Raw genomic sequence first — 20,966 nt, 5'->3', positions numbered from 1 at the left:
GTTCAGTGAGAAAAAGATGCAAAACGGTATGTATAGTAGTGCCATCTTTTTTAAGAAAGAAGAGGATAAAGAAGTATGTATGTACATGTACACATGCATATATAAGCTTATTTTTACAAAAAGAAACATAAGAATAAACTAGAAACTTATGAAAATGTTTACCTACGGGTATAGGTAAGAAAAGGGTTTAAAAAAATAAGGAAAAGATTGAGACCTCAGAGTAAAATTTTTCTATCATTTTGACTTCTGAACAAAGCAACTGTTTCACATTTTCAAACAATAAAATTAAATCAAACAGAAGAATAAAAGCAAACATTAAAATTAAATACAAACAAATGAAATTATATTATAAATTTATAACATATGTATGCAAAAAAAAAATAGTTCAAGTAACTTTTGAACATGGTGATCTATACATCCTTAGTGAAACATATTCTAAGAAAAAAGAGCTGTAAAAATACCTTAGCTTTATTTAGTAGATTTATTGTTGGAAGTGGCATTGATGTAAAAATTGTGAAACCATTGGTGTGTACGGCTGGATGGAAACACATGAGTAATAACGATGTTTTAGAAACAAGAGTTCTCACACTGGGAGAAGACAGATAAAAATATGGAACGGAGCAAAGGAAGGAAGAATCCTAAGGTACTAAATCTGAATTGGAGCTACCAATATAAAATAAAGATGCAAAATACCCACTGAAAGTGCAAAGCAGCAGCCCCATAGTAGCAATAGGATCCCGTTCTTGGTTTCAAAATACCATTACCTACTAAAAAAACCAGAGTTTCTTGGAGAAATGGTAATATCAGGTCTGGGGGAACAACCTGAAGTTAGAACATACAGTTGTGCCATAAAGCAAGTAAGTATTGAAAGCATTACAGGAACATATCAGGACAAAAAAGCAGGCTTGAAAAGATTCCCCTGGTTAAATTCAGAACAATTTGGGTATGAAAAAGAATGATGATGATTATGCATAATATGCAACAAAAAATTCGTAAGTACAAAGTTATATTAAAAAAAGAGGGAGGGGTGACAGGAACTTCCTCATTATAAAAGATTACCTACAAATAAACATAAAAGGAATAAGAGAATTTTTTAAATCACCATTTTTCTATCATTAATTATTACCAACGTAATAGCTGCTGCAGGTGAGGAGCATCAAAGGACAATAAAACCATTGGGGAAAGGCTGTTGGAGAATAGGGTGTTTATACAGATTGCTTAATAATCACAAAGAAGAAAAGAAAGGCACCTATACAGAGACAGGTAGGCATAACTTTAAACAAATTATTAAACCTAACATTATCAAGAATGGAACAAATCAACATTATATAATTTCTGATATGACTCCAACAGGATGGACAAAACATCATCTATGTCTTTTCTTGCAAAAATGTCTCACCTGAATCTAGTCATGAGAACAGACAAATCCAGATTATAAACATTTTCTCAGACTAGCCTGTCTTCTCCAAAAATACCAGTGTCATAAAAAGTTTAGGGACACTATTCTAGATTGAAACAGACTCAAAATACAACAATCAAAATAATATGTAATCTTTAAGTCTGAATCACAAAATTTTAAAGGTTATATAAGGTTATACATACATTTGGGGCAATTTGAATGTGAACTAACTATATACAAGAATGACTATTAATCAATGCTAAATTCTTAGGTGTAATAATGGTGTTATGACTATGGAGAAGAAAGTACTTGTTCATAAAGGAGACATGCTAAAGTATTTAGAGTAAATTATCATAATACTTGCAATTCACATCACTCAGGAAAAAAGGGCATATAAATGGGGGAGATAAAACAAAGAAAAGCAAAATATTTTAGCATACATTAGTATACACTGTTCTGTTCTTCCAATTGTTTTGTAAATTTGAACTTTTTCAAAACAAAAGGTTGGGGGAATTAAAAATGAAAATCATATTGCATACATTTCATAGGTATGTTTTACAATCTTCAAATACATATAGCAAAAGTACTTACTTTACTTGAGGTTGTAAGCAGGAAAGTCCTTTGCAGATTTTCCTTTTCAGCCAAACATAACTGCAGCCTGCCAATCTCTTCTTTGAAATGAGTAATCACGCTTTCTTTATTCCCATCTAAATTTTTTAAAGTCTGGACCTCTGACATAAGCTTGGTATTTTCTATTTCTGTATTCTTCAAATGTACCTGTAATGGTGTTTGAAAATGTCAAGAACATTCTAACTCCATGACCTAAGTCAGTCAAAGTTTAAAATACCATTATATTTCTAACCCAAAGATAATTAAAGGAAGGAAAGACATACTAGACTAGGATTTAGGAGACCCAGGTTCTGCCAAATGACTAGTTAAGCATGCAGGAGCAGAACGCAGCTTTTCTAAGCTTTTTTATTTTCCATAGAGATTATTCTAAGGCCTAACAACATTACCTGATCTCTAAAGTCTTTTCCTTTGATTTAATGGTTTCAGGTTCTCTTTAAAAATGCAAATAGATTTGGCTGTTGTTTTAGGGAAACAAATTATGTTACTTGGCATATTCAAATCTGGCATGACAAGACTCTGGAAAACTAGAAGGGGTACATTCAAAAACAACATCTCAAACAATTCCATTTTCTGCAGGCTAAAAGTACGATATCACTTGGTTTTAATGTGCCGAAAAATGTATTTGTTGACTAACCCAACTATGTTGATTTTCCCATGACTTTCGCTATTGCAGATTTGCTCCTAACAGATACACAAATCAAATTCAATAACTGGAATTATAAGTACAGACCCCTAGTGTCCACTATCAAGTATATCTTACTTTGGTTAAGAGTACTGAGGAGAAATGAATTAACTTACTTCTTGAACTTTACTCTTTCAATGTACAGAATGCTGAAGGACTAATTCTTATTCAAAAGGATAGAATATTAACTCCTGATTCTCTGAAGGCATCAGCAGCCAACACCCTTGCAGCATCACTTTAAAACACTACCTGATTTTCATAATCATCAGCTCATTAAACTGACTTAACAAGAAACGGACTTAACTCAGAATGTTCTTGAAATTCCTCATCTGGAATTGCCTTCAGGAAATGCTTATGAGCCACTTAAAAAAATAAGTCTCAATCTGCACCCACAACATTATTAGTTAGTGACAATTAAGCTAACTACCCTATATTTCAGGGTTGCTTAAAAATAAAATAAAATAAAAACTGCCGGGTGCAGTGGCTCACACCTGTAATCCCAGCACTTTGGGAGGCTGAGGTGGGCAGATCATGAGGTCAGGAGATCGAGACCAGCCGGACTAACACAGTGAAACCCTGTCTCTACTAAAAAAAAAAAAAAAAAAAATAGCCGGAGGTGGTCGCGGGCACCTGCAGTCCCAGCTACTCGGGAGGCTGAGGCAGGAGTATGGCGTGAACCCGGGAGGTGGAGCTTGCAGTGGGCTGAGATCGCACTACTGCATTCAAGCCTAGGCGACAGAGTGAGACTCCATCTCAAATAAAAAAAAAATTAAAACTTCAAGCAGTCAAGATTTGTTAGTAGTGATGATATTTTTATAAAATGACATCTCTGAAGATATTCTAAAAGTCAAACTCTAAAACAGGATCATTACTAAATTAATGTTCTCCCCAAGGTATATATATATGTATGTTCTTAAAAAGGAAAATAGTTATATGAATTGTGATAAACAAGTATCTTAATGTCATTAAACCTCTTCAACTTATTACACACTACCTGTTAAGCATCTAAAACAGAAGCAAATTAATTCCCTGAAAACTAACTTTTAGGGGTGATACACAACATGACTGTGACTTCCTCCTTGCTCTCTCCTGGATCACTCACTCTGAGAGAAGCTAGCTGCCATGCTGTGAGGATATTCAAGCAGCCTACGAAAAGACCACTTCAAGAGGAGCTGAAGGGCCTCCTGTCAAAAACCACGTGAGTAAGCCATCTCAGAGGCAGCTCTTCCAGTCCCAATCAAGCCTTCAGCTGACTGAAGCCGCTGCCAACATCCTGACTGCAACTACACAAGAGACCAGAGCCAGAACCACTCAGCTAAGCTGCTCCTCAACTGCTGACCTACAGCCCCTAAGCTTTGGCGTCATTTCTTTTGAAGTAACAGGCAATAAATATGCAACAAATAAATTACCTTATAAAGTTCCTTCTCATCCTTCTCTGTCTTCAACTGACATTCAAGTTGTTCTCTTTCATGTTGTGCCTTCCTGAGTTTGTCCTTTAAACTGAGATAGGTATGATAAAGTAACATTATAATGTTTTAAAGTTTTAAAATTTTTATTGAATTTATTTTTTAAAAGCATGAGAAATACCTGTCTAACTCAGTTTCTTTTTCAATTGCTTTATGTGTTACTGACACAATATCTTCCTCAAGCTGGAGGGCTTTGGATGTAGCATCACTGAACCTCTTCTTAAACTCTTCATTTTCCATTTTTAAACTTTGTGTTACTTCAGTAAGACCCTGAGAAGTGAGAAGGTATTTTGAGAAACACAGAAACATAATCAGCAAAGCAAATTTGCATAGCTTTAAGAAAACTATGTATTCTTACAATTTTAGTCCCGCATTTGTTCCCTCCAAAATTGAGAAGCTAAGACTATAAAACCTGAAATGATAACATATATTTAAATTTTCATATACTAAATTAATCGATAATTTGTTTTTTGTTTGTCTGGGGTCTCACTTTGTCACTCAGGCTGCAGTAGAGTGGCACGATCACAGCTCACTGCAGCCTCGACTTCCCAAGCTCAGGTGATCCTCCTACCTCAGTCTCCCAGGTAGTTGCGACTATAGGCACTCCCACCACATCTGGCTAATGTTTTGTATTTTTTTTTTTAATAGAGACAGGGTTTTTGCCATGTCACCCAGGCTGAAACTCCTGGGCTCAAACAATCCTCCTGCCTCGGCCTCCAAAAGTGCTGGGACTACACGCATGAGCAATGATTACTTTTTTTATATACATTTTCCCCCCACCTTCAGACTTTTCATGTACCCTGTGTGTTGATTTTACTAACTTTTCTCCACCAGGGGGCAGGCAAGAAAAATGAGGAAAAATTTTTAAAAATTAGTCACGACAAATCAAGTCTTACACGACACCATCGAGGTTAACACCCACTTTTTCTAGCACAGGTAACTAAGTCCCATCAAAGCACTAAAATATGCCTAAAGCCATGTTCCTAATGTTCTTGCTAGTGTGACTCACGCCTAAACAAATATTCAAAGATACTAAGACAAATACAAAAGAGGTAGTTAGTGCAACAACAAATTGAATGTATTTCTACTTGGAATATTCTACTTTAAATGGACGATTTATAAGACTCAAATATAACAGTGTATACAGGGAGGTGCTTTGTTATAGAAAACTATACAATAAAAGAATTGGTAAATTAAAATAAAATTATTTTTATTAGAGAACAGTTTTAAAATTTCTCCCCAAAACAGTAATACTTACCTACCCAGCAACGAAAACTTAAAAAATTATCATTCTGCCAGGTTAAAAGTATGAAACATTATATAGTATTTATATTTCACTTTAATTCACATAAAAGAACTCACCCAAATATTTTGATAGAATATCATTTTAAATATCTTGCTAGAATATGCACATTGCTACATTATTTTATAAAAGTCAGATACACCCTATTGATATATTTTTGTTCAAAGCAAATGTTTGACTGAATTTGTAACACTAACCAAAAACTGTTGTACAAAATGCGTTTTTTGTTCCAATGCCATAATACCAGAGAAAAAACAAGTAATATTTATTTCCTCTGCAATCATAATGATTGCTGTGACACTGGGCACATTTTCAGGATTTGTTGTGTTGATTTATAAAGACAGCCAGAGAGGTTTCTAAATAAAGTTTACATTTTTTTTTTCATTTTTAGTTTTACCAATGCTCTCTTGGCACTGCAAGTACACTACAGATTTAACCCAAGTATTTCTCCCTAGGACAAAATTAGCTTCCAATCCTGAAAGTAATGAAGCCCTATAATGGGTATACAGCATTCTACAAAACGCATAGGAAAAGAGAAAAAAATCACTAGCAACTGAATGTAAATCATGAACAAATTGCTTTGAGTCAGTTAACTTCACAGTGAATTATATATTAACTCTGACTACAAGCGCTTAGACTCTTTCTCTGGTGCCCATAAAGGCACCTGATAGCTTCTCAGCATCCAAGCCTCCTTTCAAAAGACATGAAAATTATAAAGTAAGGATTAGTCTTCAGGCCTCTAGTTTTCATGTCTGAGTTAAGCATAAGCATCTTCAATGTGGCTCAGTCCTCCCTAGCATGAAAAAGTTAAGAGCTTCGCCATTTCAGACAACTAGGAATCCTGCTTTCAAAAATTAACTTTAAAAGAGTAAAATCTAAAACACAATTTTTCTAAAACACTTTTGGTCACCATTTGTAAATCACGCCAAAAGCACATCATAATTCTAATATTAAAGCAAAGAAAACCTCCATCAGATAATTAAGCCTGCTAAATTGTATACCAATAAGAAAACAATCATAAAAATTGGGGCAAAAGGAGATAAAGAGATGTGAGTACTTCAGATTCATGCAGGGACTTTCCTCTCACTCCTAAACTGAAAAATCACTGTTTCCAAGAGCCACTACTACCAATTCCCATAAGTCATAACTCTCACATATGAATAACCACATAAAAAGATTATGAATCATTCATCTAGGTGGCTAAACACATTTTAAAAGTATTTAAAATAACAGAGCACATTTATTCTCATGTTAAAAAATAAAATTCTGATTATAAACAAAAGCTTATGAAGAAACCAGATATAGTATCACTAACAATTATCTAGAAAAAAGGAATGGTATTCTAGATTCACACACATACAGAGTAAAATTTAGTAAACTAGCAACTGAACACTTTAAATAGCAAATTATTGACAAAACAACTATTTATGAAAATTGCTAGTCAGATTATAAATCAAATCTCACTCATTTTACTTAATCTGGCTTTTCTCAAACACCCTACTTTTGAAATCAACTAAAATACCAAGTTATGATGACAGCTACACAGACTATAAATGCATCTTCTCTGGTTTCTGGAAATCCACCAGACAAAAATAACAATATTTGGCCAGGTGTGGCGGCTCACATCTGTAATCCCATCACTTTGGGGGGCCTAGGTGGGTGGATCACCTGAGGTCAGTAGTTCAAGACCTGCCTGGCCAACATGGTGAAACCCCATTTCTACTCAAAATACAAAACAAAAACAAAAACAAAAAAAGTAGCTAGTCGTGGTGGTGTGTGCCTGTAGTTCAGCTACTCGAGAGGCTGAGGCAGGAGAATTGCTTGAACACAGGAGGCGGAAGTTGCAATGAGCCTAGATCACGCCACTGCACTCCAGCCTAGGCAACAGAGCAAGACCCCATCTCAAAACAAAATAAAACAAAATAAAAAAAGAAAACAAAACAAAAACTTTTTAAAATCGAAAAAAGCTTATGGAATTTGGATACAAAGAAAGAGTATTTTTGCACAGCTGTACATGTTTGCGTTTTGAGCTAAGAGTTATTTCAAAAGAATCAAAAAGTTTTTAAAAATAAAGTTAGAGAGTGAAAAAGTTACAGTAAGCTAAGGTTAATTTATTTTTGGAGAAAATTTTTTTTTTTTTTTTTTTTTTTTTTTTGAGACGGAGTCTCGCTCTGTCGCCCAGGCTGGAGTGCAGTGGCCGGATCTCAGCTCACTGCAAGCTCCGCCTCCCGGGTTCACGCCATTCTCCTGCCTCAGCCTCCCGAGTAGCTGGGACTACAGGCGCCCGCCACTGCGCCCGGCTAGTTTTTTGTATTTTTTAGTAGAGACGGGGTTTCACCGCGTTAGCCAGGATGGTCTCGATCTCCTGACCTCGTGATCCACCCGTCTCGGCCTCCCAAAGTGCTGGGATTACAGGCTTGAGCCACCGCGCCCGGCCGAGAAAAAATTTTTTTATAAACTTAGTGTAGTCTGGCCAGGTGCAGTGGCTCATGTCTGTAATCCCAGCTTTGGGAGGCCGAGGCAGGCAGATCACCTGAGGTCAGGAGTATGAGACCAGCCTAACTAACATGGTAAAACACTGTCTCTACTAAAAACATAAAAATCAGCCAGGTGTGGTGGCGTGCATCTGTAATCCCAGTTACTCGGGAGGCTGAGGCACGAGAATCACCTGAACCTGGAAGCCAGAGGTTGCAGTGAGCCGAGATCACACCACTACACTCACTGTACTCCAGCCTGGGCAACAGAGCAAGACTCCATCTCAAAAAAAATAATAATAATTAATTAATTTAGTGTAGTCTAAGTATACAATGTTTATAAAATCTACAGTAGTGTACAGCAATGCCCTGGGCCTTCACGTTCACTCACTACTCACTCGGTGAATAACCTAGAGCACTGCCAGTCCTGCAAGTTCCATTTGTGGTAAATGCCCTGTACAGGTATAACAAATTTTACATTTTATACAATATTTTTACTGTACCTTTCCTCTTCTAAGATGTCTAGATATGTTTAGATGCACAAATATTTACCACGTGTTACAACTGCCTACAGTATTCAGTACACTAACATGCACTACAGGTTTGTAGCCTAGGAGCAATAGGTTATACCATATAGCCTAGGTGTGTAGTAGGCTATACTATCTATGTTTGTGTAAGTACACTCTATAATGTTTGCACAAAGAGGAAATCCCCTAACGACCCATTTCTCAGAACATATCCCCATTGGTAAGTGATGCATTACTATAGTAAAAAATGTAATGAGGGCTACCTTCAATTCACTGAAAAATCTGCTATGAACAAATGCACTTAAATTCAACTTTTATAGAAAATAACAGATCCAAGCATTATTTTTGTGGTTGGAGTGGAGAGGAGGGGGAAGAGAGACAGGCTACAAATATACTAGTGTCTAAATAATTTCCTGAATATGAATTTATTCCACAGACTACTGATTTTATTTTTTTGAACATTAGGTTTCATATACATTTTTAAAGAGTTAGGGAATAAGTGCAAAAATTTAAGGTAGTATAACTTAAATTACCTTTTAATTAGATTGAATGGGAACTACTCAATGATGTAGTCTTATGAAATAAACTATAAAAATGCTTCATTTTACAGTTCTATACTTATCAATACAAAAATTATGGATTTAAAAGTATATAAATATATTGTAGAAATAATATATTATGAATTTCTTAAAACTTACTTTGTAGAGCAGGTACAATATTAAAGTAACTGGCTTGAAAGAAATATATTGCTATGTATACATAAGTCATAATCATCACCCCATGTATTAAAATTAAGCCTTTTGTATCTTTTCTTGATGACAATCGGCAAAAATAAACAAAAACAAATTCAATTAGATCATAAATTCAAAATTGGTTTTTGGCAATTCCATGTATTAGATAGTAAACGCCTTAAACTGCCTCTGTCCAAAACCAGGTACCTAATGCTATGATAACAATAACAGCTATCTTGAGAGCTACTGTGTAGGAAATTCTATGTGCTTTATGCATAATACATTCTCATTTGATGAACACATGGCCTAAGAATTAGGAACAACTATGATGCTTGTTCACATGAGAAAAGTGAGCCACAGAGAAGTTAGGTAGTCTATCAAAGGTTACACAGCTAGTAAATGGAAGAACTGAGAATGATTTCAACTTTCCAATATTCTTAAAAAGTTTTCTAAAATAATAACTGAAAATTTTAATAATTGAGGTATTGAAATTTTGGTAATTTGATTTTTATCTACTCTTGATATGACCTTTCTTAACAGTGGTACTAATAAATAAAGTTATAAGATACTCTTCAAAGATAATTTCCAGATCTCATTCATAAACTGCTAAATTCAAAGACTACTACATTGGTGTTGTGTGTTGTGGCAGAGACTGCTGGTTGTCTGCCAAATTATGACCTCCTTTCAACCATAGTAATTACATATCGCTGCCCAACTACACTTTATTCCCAGCTTCTCTTGTGATGCATTATAGTTATCTAAATTATCATCAGTTAAATATCAATGAAATTATATATATTACTTCCACCTTCTAGAACTTACATTATTGATCATGCCTTGTCTAAGATCTCTTTCCCCTTTTCAGCCAGCTGAAACCAGGATATGCCAGTGACTAAGTTTCTATCATGAAGACATAAATTCTCTAGGACTCTAAGGGTGGGCAGTGGAATGATATAAAAGGTAACAAGGCCCCTGATTAATCATGTAAAGCCAATCCGCGCTCCCCTCCCCAGACTTCAATGACTTATGACATAGACTGTTACATTAACAACAACAACAAACACTTTACACTGTTGGATTGCTTTGTCTTCACTCTAATTCATGATTTATCCCTGACTAGTATTCAAATCAAGTAACCCATCTGATACACTGCCATTAAGACAAAAAATTAAATTGGCTATGTAATAAAGTATAAGATATGCACCACTGATCATACCCAAATTCAACTACTATTGCAAATTACTTTAAATATCTGATTCTTGAAGAGAAAATGTAGCAACTAAAAGCCAAAAATAAGGAAATTATAAAGCTAGTTCAAACACTGCTACGATACTGAGTACACTTAATCCAAAAACAGCCAATTTGAAGGGCAACAAATACATATGATAGAGGATCTCAAAACAGTAAAGCACTTGTCAGAAAAATATTTGCCTCAAAAACCAAAAATCTAGATATGAGCCAAGCACACTGGCACACACCTGTAGTCCCAGGTACTTGAGAGGCTGGGGTGAGAGGATGGCTGGAGTCCAGGAGTTTGAGGCCAGCTGGGAAACATAGTGAGGCCTTGTCTCTATATTTTAAAAAAAATTTTTTACATCAAGATACAGAATATTATTAAGCAATAAAAAGAAACAAAGTACTGATCTATGGATGAACCTCAAAATCATTATGCAAATGCAAAAAAAAAAAGGCAAATATAGAGACACAGAAAGTAGACTCATGGTTACCTAGGGATGGAGACAAGGGTATGTAAGGAGTGACTGTTAACGGACTCAAGGTTTCTTTGGGGGATGATAAAAACCATCCTAAAATTAAATTGTGGTGATGGTGGCATGACTCTGTAAATATACAAAAAACCATCCAATTGTATACTTTTTTTTTTTTTTGAGACGAAGTCTTCTGTCACCAGGCTGGAGTGCAGTGGCACGATCTCGGCTTACTGCAACCTCCACTTCCCAGATTCAAGCAATTCTCCTGCCTCAGCCTCCCAAGTAGCTGGGACTACAGGCATGTGCCACCACACTCAGCTAATTTTTGTATTTTTAGTAGAGACGGGTTTCACCATGTTGGCCAGGATGGTCTCGATCTCTTGACCTCGTGATCCGCCCACCTCAGCCTCCCAAAGTGCTGGAATTACAGGCATGAGCCACCGCACGTGGCAAACTGTACATATTTTTTAAAAATCAAGACAATTGATATTAATATAGGTTGGCTTTTGGATGCTTGCTTTCTTTTATATCTGCAACTGAGTAATCCTGGGTACAATTTTACAGAACCTATCTATATTCTTGAGTCCAATAAAAAGCATATTAAATAAAAGTCCACGTTTGTTAAACTAGTAACATAAAGTACAAGCAGCTACTCAGGAGTGTGACCAGGGGAACAGTACTAGACCACCGACAGTTACCAGGCTATATCAAGACAAGACACTTGTAAAAAATATAAATCAACTACATCGCTAACCACACTGTTGGGTTCACCTAATAGCTTTTCACAGCAATACTTTCTCAGTGAAAGAAGTAATGCATTTACATACATTGCAGTGTACATTTTTCATTCCAACACAGACCAGTAACAAAGTTTCTGAACCAGCTACTTTGAGTACCATGGAAAAGAAAACTAAGAACGGAACGCCAAATACATGCAGAAAAACCATACAGGCTTTTAAACCTGGGTACCTAGAATACCAGATAATTCAAATCAGTTGAGAAAGAGCATCTTGGTTCCTCTAAATAAACATTTCTCCTGATAGCAACTCTAAAACACACAAATAGATGCAACTAAAATAGTGCCAAGATAGAGTAACAAGAACCGAATGAACTCTACCACCTGAAAACTAAAAAACTGAATGAAGAACAGCTCTCAAGCCACTGGACGTCAGGATAAAAGGTTAGTGATCCCCGAAAGAAAAGAAACAACACAGGTCACCTCTATAACTGCTCCAACTTATTACTGTCTAGAGAGACTTTTAAGGCCACAGGGCAAAGAGGGCAAACTCAGGCAGAATCCAGTGGTCTCCCTGAGTTATGGGGAGAAACTGAGAGTTTAGGAAAGCTAAGGAGAATAGAGTTTTCAGGACAGAGTACCAGAGAAGGATCATGTAGAAAAAAGAACTCAAGAGATCTGCAAGGAGTCCCCCTCAAGTCTTGAGCTGATTACTGAACAGCATATGCATGTAAGGAAATTAACCCAGGCTGGAGAAAGAATCACCCAAAAAGGACTACAGGGAACAGTGCCTGGAACTCAAAAAGGGCCAGGAATAGTGGTTATTCCTACCAGCCAGAATGGAAAAACTCATAATTCGTGGGAGAACAATTACAGTATAGTCTTTCCTCAGTAGTGGGGAGAGAGTAACCCCAGTCTAAAATGCTGCTCTGGTACCACCAAGCAAAGCATGAAAACAAGGCTCAAAAGGATCAAACTGTTGCCAAGTAATTAAACCACATCCCAGAAAAATCCTCAAGAATATTTTTAGGAATATAAAAAATACCCCAACACCCAGCAAGGTATAATTCACAATATATGACATCCAATTAAAAATTACTAAGCATGCAGAGAGGCAGAAAAATATAACCCATAATGAGTAGAAAAGCCAATCAATCAAAACTGATACAGAAATGAGCCAGATGATCAAGTTAATAGGTATTTAAACAGGTGTATTCCATATGTTCAAGAAGCTAGAAGAAAATTGAACACAGTATACACAGAAACATGAAAGACATGAAAAAGACTCAAATCAAACTTCCAGGAATGAAAATGACAATGTCTGAAATAAAAAATATATATACACTGGATAGGACTAATGGCAGATTAAATATTGCAAAGAAAAGATTAGTGAACTTGGAGACATACAAAATTTAACTATTTAAAATAAAACAGAGCGAAAAGAGACCAAAAAAAAAAAAAAAAAGGGCACGAGTGGGAAAAAAAAAAAAGCACGAGTGAGCTCTGAAACAACTTTAAGCAACAAAACATATGTGTACGCAAGTCCCTGAAGAACAGGAAAGACAGAAAAAACAGCTGAAGAAATAATGGCCTAAAATTTTCAAAATTTAATGAAAACTCTAAGTATACAGATACAAAAAGGTCACTGAACCCCAAGCATAAAAAATAAAGAAAATAAAGAGGACACAACATAATCAACTGCTTAAATTCAATGATAAAAGAGTAAATCCTAAAAATAGTAAGAGGGAAAAAACACATTAAATACAGAGGAAGAAAAATACTGACAACATTGAATTTCTCATCAAAAACAATAAATGTGAGAAGAACCACATTTTTAAAATACTCAAATACAAAAACTGTCTATCTAGAATTCTATACACAACAAAAATCTCTTTTAAAACTAAAGGTAAAAATAAGACTTTTCCTAACACAACATACAAAAGTTGAACAAATTCATCGACAGAAGACCTGCACTACAAATATGTTAAAGAAAGTCCTTTCAGGCAGAAGGAAAATTATACCAGACAGAAATCTTTATCTACGCATTTTACCAGTTTGGTTCTTTATAAGAATCCTCAAAATTACTTACAATACACTGAAGAATACTTTAGTACTCCAAAAGATGCCACTACCATTTTGAAGGGAAAATGGTTAATTCAATTTCCTAAATGTTAATGTACATTACTAGAATTTCAAATTTGAAATTGCATTAAAAACTCCTTAAGAATTATGTACATGGTAAATTTATCAGTAAGCGCTTAACCAGATAAGCAAACAGCTGGAGAGAGAGAGAAAGACAGACGAACAGACAGATTGAGAGAGACACTAAGAGATTTGATCTTGTGTAATGGTAGAAACTGGAACTAGTTTGTGTAAGGCAGGCAATCAAGAAAGACATTTATAAAGTGGGAAAAGCAAGAACAAAATAGGATCCACAATCACCAGCTGAAGCCCACCAGAATGGACTGAAAACTGAAGTCCATGTTGGTTTTTATTCTGACCCTGATAGTCTCAAGGTGTCTTGAGCATGCTGGGGTCCTTCCTGACAGGCCTAACCCAGGAGATGGAGAAACTGAAAGAGGATTCCACAGAAGGTAGGGCAATTGCAGCCTGGCTACTATTACCTCATACCAACAAGGAGAGCCAGGAGAGAAGCCACAACTTGTATAAGCTACAAAATGGCTGCTGCTTCACTTCTGCCTCATCTCATGCAAGAATCTCTCCTGTGGCTCATCCTAAACAAATTACAGAGAAGGGAACTCTGGAAAATAAGTTCAGCCTAGCAAAGCTGACATATTACAAAGCTACCACCATAAAATTCCATTTATCAAAAAGAACTCCATTTGACTTAAGTTCTCGCAACTCAAAATTCTAAACTTTAAACTTTTAATACATATGATCCTTCAATTGTATTATCAATGAGTTTCATCTAACCATACCATTATGTATCCTAGAATATTCTGATAAGAAAAATTTCTTCTATAAATGAGAAAACCATTTCAATGACTAATATCCACAAAGACATTACATTACTGTACTAAAACTATATGCTAATTTTTTTCCCACAATTTATCCTTTCTGAAACGGAGATGTATCTTACAATCAATGGCATGTCTTAGTTTACTTGGATTATTTCTTCCTGGAAGTAAAAAGGTATTACCATGGCTTCTCAGGCTCAATGAAGCAAGATAATAAAGGCTTCCCAAAATCTTTACAGGAACTATTGATTTTCTATTAAAATTATAATCAGGACAATCTTAAATAAATGTAAATCAAATTCCATAAAATGTGAAACATAATTTTAAAAGTATTAAACTATTTTTTTCTGGTTTTCAATCAAAACATGGTAAGTAAATGGGCAATGTGGCACAGTTATGTGATCGCTAGAGGGAGACAAATGACTGCTGAGTTTTAGTAATACAAAATCTTTCATTTGTTAGCTGTTACAAACTGGTATTTTCGTCCCTTTAAATGCCAGAATACCCACAATATTTGTAAAATGATAAAGTGCAAAATAGTGCTCTTTTTAAAACTTCTTAAAAGAACTGGAAGGCCACAGAAAAACACTAAAGATGCATAAAAAGAAAACACTGTAAATAGCTTACATATAGTAAACCAGGACTGTCCAAGAATGATAGTTTTTAAGTATATGTTTTTTTAATCCTTTTCAAGACCATAAAATCCCATATCCGAAGTAAAATGTCACCTTCAGATCCTTCTTTTGACTACAATAAAAACTGGTCAGAATGCCACAAGCCCCAAAACTCATTGTTACCTATTTATTCCACAAACACTCGATGAATAAAGAGACATACCACACTTGCGTCTGTTATTATAAGCTATTGTAATATAACAACAAAAACACCTATCTTGGTTTTTCAGGTTCTCAACTTTGCCACTTGTTAACTAGACGACTTATCCATGAGGAAGCCTGAACTCAGAAAAACTAAGTGACTACCTTTTGAAAGCAATTTCAATGAGAATAAAAAGGAAAACTCCATGTGATGACAAGTTATTCTTTGGAGTATATGCTGTCACTCTACAACAATGCGAAATATGTTTACACTTTAGAGAAGAAAAAGCCAAGAAGATAAAGATAGCTTAAGAGGTCCACACTAGCCAGAGAAGAGATCTTGCACATTGTCTCACTCCTATACCTATGATACTTCCCAAATACCTGGTGATGTCTCCTACCCAGTTTGTGAAACTTAAGAATCAAAACAGTATGAGTACATTTAACAGTTTGTAACAGCCTCCTCCATTACATCGTTTTGGCAATATTACTTTAATATTCTCAAATATAATATAGTTCAAAAATGTCTTGAAGTACATCATATCCATTTTGTTATTCAAGTTGAAAAAACAATTATATGAAAAAACTCAATTCATAGTTTAGGCTCCAAAAAATTATAAACTAAACTAACTGAAAAACTTAATAGGGGCACAGCACTTTTTAGTCCTGTTTGAAAAACAAGATTCAAAATCATTGGTTCTCTGAGCCTCAATTTTAAATCTTTCCATTTCCAATATGTATCTAGCACTCCAAAATACAAACGAGAACACAATGAAACACACAAACTGCTAATTTTCACAGAAGTCTTTGATAAATGTAAAGATGGGGTTTTTAAAAAATACTCATCAGTACAATAGATTATTTGGCAATAAAAGGAATGAATTAATAATATATATTACAACATGGATGAACCTTGAAAACATTAGGCTAAGTGAAATAAGCCAGTCACAAAGGCCACATATTATATAATTCCATTCATGTGAAATGTCCAAAATACACAAATCCATAGATACAGAAATTTCAATTAGTGGGTGTCTGGGACTGGGGGAAGGAATCGGAAGGTAAATGGAAAGTAACCACAAGTAAGTAAAAGCTTTCTTTTGGGGATGAATTTGTTCTAAAATTAGACTATGGTAATGGTTGCATGATTTTGTAAATACATTAAAATCCACTGAATTGTATAAACTGGTGAACTTTATGATATACAAATGACATCTCAATAAAGCTGTTTTGAAAAATAATCAATTAGATCAGCTCACATCTTTGGCCCTCAGAAGTATGGAGTAGTGGTTAAAAGCACTGATGGAGCCATACTGCTAGCCTCTATCACTTACTAACTGTGCAATCACGGACAAGTAAGTAGCCTCTCTGGGCTACCTCTGAAAAATACAGACGATACTGCTTACTTCACAGGATGAAGTTAGCTAACATATGTAAAGCACTCAAATCACCATCTGGCTTTTATTAGATGTTATATGAGTTATTTTTATTAATGAGCCTTTTTCAAGAGAGGGGGGAGAAATCTTCCCTTACAGTTGAACCAGAAATTAATGGAAAATTATCCTTAATAATAGTTACTTTTCAAATCTAGAATGTACATGAATAACGAAGTAGATACCACAAAAATCTAGGGGAAATACAATATGTAATTTATTGTTTCTCAATTTATAAACATTATCTTGTCTTAGTTTTAATCTACTTTGTAATCCTAGTTTATTCCTTCAAGCAGCCAATTTCATAAAATAACATTAAAAACAAACATATAATTTAAACCAATCTGTTGTAATAATCCCAACATATCCAATTCTTTTAATTCACTGAGTTAAAGAATTGTAATTATCAGAATTTCATTTAGTTTTAATTATTAGAGCACTTTAGAGTGATAAAAGTCAATGTGATAAAAGATGAAAAATTTTATTAATAAACAATTACAGACATTTAATTTACTTTTATTTTTTGTCAAGTATGGAATAGGTAATAAGCTAGTCATATTATTTTATAAAAGAATCGAAATGCAATAAATTTCTATTACGAAGAAAATGAAGGTCTCTGTTTATTACATGGAGTATCCATTATAAAACTTTAAATGAAATTATAGATGATGCATCAGAACAATCTTTCAGATATTCAACAGTTTATATACTCAGTACCTCAAATAGAAGACCTCTAGAACTACTATAGGATTCATACCATGGAACAGATTTAAAACAAATGCCAAGAAATGTCACAGATTTTATAAGCCATCCAACCAGACCAGTTTGAAAGTCTGGAGCTGTAGCAGCCCAGCAGGAGACTAATTTTGGAATATGAAGCAAATTCATAAAAAAATAAAAAATAAAAAATAAATAAAAAAACTAAAAGTCCGTTGACTAGTAACAAAGAGGAACAAAGAGGAACTATCTCTCCTGGCAAACACGTTTTATCCCCAGAAATAAACAACTGTCACCACATATGTTTTATAACTTAGTTTTTTTGGTTACAGTATATATGCATTATACTTTTAGAATCTGAGGGAAATGCTATGAATTTCCACTCCTGTCGGATGACACTTTATATTTTAGTCCTTCCTTGATGATTCTCTGGTTCATATTATGAAAAATAGTAAAATAATAATAGCTACTTACATTTAGGGAGAACCTCCCATGCATCAAGTACCATTCCAGGTACTTTTATCAACCTTTTCTATAATATGGAGCATCATTTAAAAAATCACTTTCAAGTGCCTCCCAGAGAATATGCCCCAATGCAAGAATGGCAGCAGAGAAGTGGTCTCCTCCAAGATTAGTGACTGTCATCAAGATTTAAGAGTTGCCATAAAAACTTCTGCTGAAGACCTCTTCTGAGCACCAAGGCCACAATCTCCTACAAGTTTTGCTTCATTAATCCCCTGACCTCAGTCTACCACTTTAGTCTTGTCTGTAGTCCTTAACCCCTTTATCACCTGGAAAGGACAGAGAATGTGAGACTGTTTAAATTTCAGCTACTACTCAAATGAACCACAGAAATGGCCTGACGTGTGTATATATATGTAATTTCACATAAATGAAGGTCTATCATTCTGCCATTCCTATTCGCACAATCATCCATTCTTTTCTTGGATTTCAAAGTAATCAGAGTTAAAACCCCAAAGGCCACATTTCAGGATATTCTTGATCTCATGGGCTTAGGACATGGTGAAATGGGCCTTTTTCATGAGTTATCTATCTCACCTTGATCCCTCTGGCTTGTAATACAGTGGGAAAAAAAAAAAAGATTGACATTACACTTTGGAAAACTGCCAAATCCAGGTATAAATCATGAGAAATATATGTAAAGAATGGAGAAAAAGAGAGTAATAACTACACAAAGCAGCAAGAGATTACAACAAATGAGTAAAAAAAAAAAAAAAAAAAAAAAAAATTAGCTGAATGTCCTAATAGTCATGGAGGGCACGTATTATGAGATTTCACTGTATTTTAATATTTGGTATACCTGCTTGAAAGGTTCAAATGAAAAAAAGTAGTTCCTTAACCAAATGGAAAATCCTACTCCTACAGTCCTACAGTCTGCTGCAGGACACTAAAAGTAAAACTGGCAAATACTTGCATATTTTTAACTAAAAAGACTAATGATAGAAAAGATAGAAGTGAAGACTTCACAGACATTTATAAGGAGATTTGTAAATGTACACAGTATTTGACATTATGTTTACCCTCTAACTCAAAAGAGCAATCCTCAAACAAATAGAACAAAGCAAGGAAAATCTTTTCAGAATTTAAGACTTACTTGTATAACATCTCTGCCCAGGTGTGCAATATATAACCACTCCACTGGAGTATAAAAATGTTTGAGAATCACAGGACTAATAGTTCATTTAGCAATTATTAAGCAATTGCTGGAGGCCTTGTTGAACAAAAGGATAACAGAACAGACCCCATCCTCAGGAAACAACAGCTCAATACTGTCAATGGGCGTAAGTATATCCCACCAGCTCTACTATAAGTGAGACTGTAATATGTATGATCACAGTCTGTGTAAGTTTCATCAGAACAAATTGCTTTTCTTGTGAAAATATTAAACAATTCAATGACTAGATAACTGTTTTTTCACTGTTTTTGGCTTCTTACAAGTCTATTTCTATTACTAATGAAGCCACAATGTTTTCTGCTTGCATTGTACCTGTCTCTCTCTTTCTTAGCTCAAGGAATTCTGCCAACTTTAACTAGTTTGTTTCTTAGGATAATATAACATTTCTCCCATTAAAAATTTCAAAATTTTGTCTAATGCTACATCTTATTTCACCAAATTACACTTTTTTGAAAAGTAATTTTAACTTATGTATTCTATTTTTCCTTTATTCAGTGCTTATCATTTCTAATTGTATTTCTAAACAAGAACAAAAAATCTATCAAGTATTCTACAATTAGATGTAAAACATCTGGAAATAGTTGTCAGGGACTACCTCAACAAGCCTGGTACCAAAAGTCTAAAAGTATTTTAACCATCTTACAAACATAAAAGCAGCTGTGGCAGAAGGTTAATAGGAACTGACCTGTTCTTGTATAAATGTCTATCTAAAAGGCTACTTTTCTCAATACCTGGTTTTTGCTTACTTAATTGGTTCAGCTCTTTAAAAAGGTGGGTTTCAGGCAATATACTATCAACTTCAGTCAGTTACACAAGACACAACTAACCTTTTGTTCCGCCTGCAGTTGGTCACATCTTTCCTTCTCATGGTTAAGTTCTCTTTCCATTTTCCCAACTTGTTCTCGAAGTTGTGCTGTTTCTTTTTCCAGAACGGCAATTAACTTTAACAGTTCTTCTTTTTCTTTCATGGTTTTCTCAATTTTCAACTATAAAGCAAAAAACTCAAATTAAATAGTTTTTTGCTTAATCCTAAAATATGTTATTACAAATTTAGTTTTCCATTTCCAAAAAAAATAGTGAAGACTTTCACAGAAAGAACTTTTACATTCTACCTACTTAGACTTCAGTTAGAAAAATTCAACAATCATAAATTTAAACCTTCTTTTGGTTGAGCAAAGAAGAAAATATTAAAAGAAGATATAAAATGAGAGAACTGTATTATGAAGTTGGCTGCTAATCATTTTTGAGATCAAAACTAAAAAAAAAGGGCATATTAATTTTTCCGTTAATTACGGGACTTTCTGATCCACAGTAATAATCAGATACTCCGAGAGGAAAAGTTGTACCTCTTCTGGAATGCAAACCTATAGGAAATCTTTGAATCTATCACAAACTTATATGGTATATATGGCCTTCATCTATGGAATTACTATTGAAAGTGCTGATTCTTTAAGACATCAAGAAATTTATAGGTTCTATATATAAAATGGCCTCTACTTGGCTAAATTAAAACACTCTTCATAAGTAAAAATACAAATTTTAGGACAAACATGCAGACTGTAACAATATATTAACAATATACCTGATTCTTACAGGAACAGCCAATAGTTCAGGAAAATATGAACTTCAATATTCTAAAATATTACTAAATTAATGGTCCTAAGATAGTA

The 20,966-nt window shown here is 34.5% G+C and overlaps 1 protein-coding gene across 13 annotated transcripts in view; it reads right to left on the bottom strand.

Annotated features, from left to right (window-relative positions):
- LOC105475772 (Tax1 binding protein 1) overlaps positions 1–20,966 on the bottom strand; it is a 91,121-nt gene that overhangs the window by 41,060 nt on the left and 29,095 nt on the right. For all 13 annotated transcript variants that reach the window (XM_071094959.1, XM_071094962.1, XM_071094968.1 and 10 more), the window contains exons 5-8: positions 20,124–20,282; positions 4,299–4,447; positions 4,121–4,211; positions 1,991–2,176 (exon numbers count right to left, since the gene is read on the bottom strand). In XM_071094959.1, coding sequence (XP_070951060.1) covers positions 1,991–2,176; positions 4,121–4,211; positions 4,299–4,447; positions 20,124–20,282 — 585 coding nt within the window. The remainder of the gene's footprint in view (positions 1–1,990; positions 2,177–4,120; positions 4,212–4,298; positions 4,448–20,123; positions 20,283–20,966) is intronic.

Source organism: Macaca nemestrina, chromosome 4 (assembly GCF_043159975.1).
Source record: "Macaca nemestrina isolate mMacNem1 chromosome 4, mMacNem.hap1, whole genome shotgun sequence".
Classification (NCBI taxonomy): Eukaryota; Metazoa; Chordata; class Mammalia; order Primates; family Cercopithecidae; genus Macaca; species Macaca nemestrina.
This window is presented reverse-complemented; position numbering and strand designations above follow the sequence as displayed.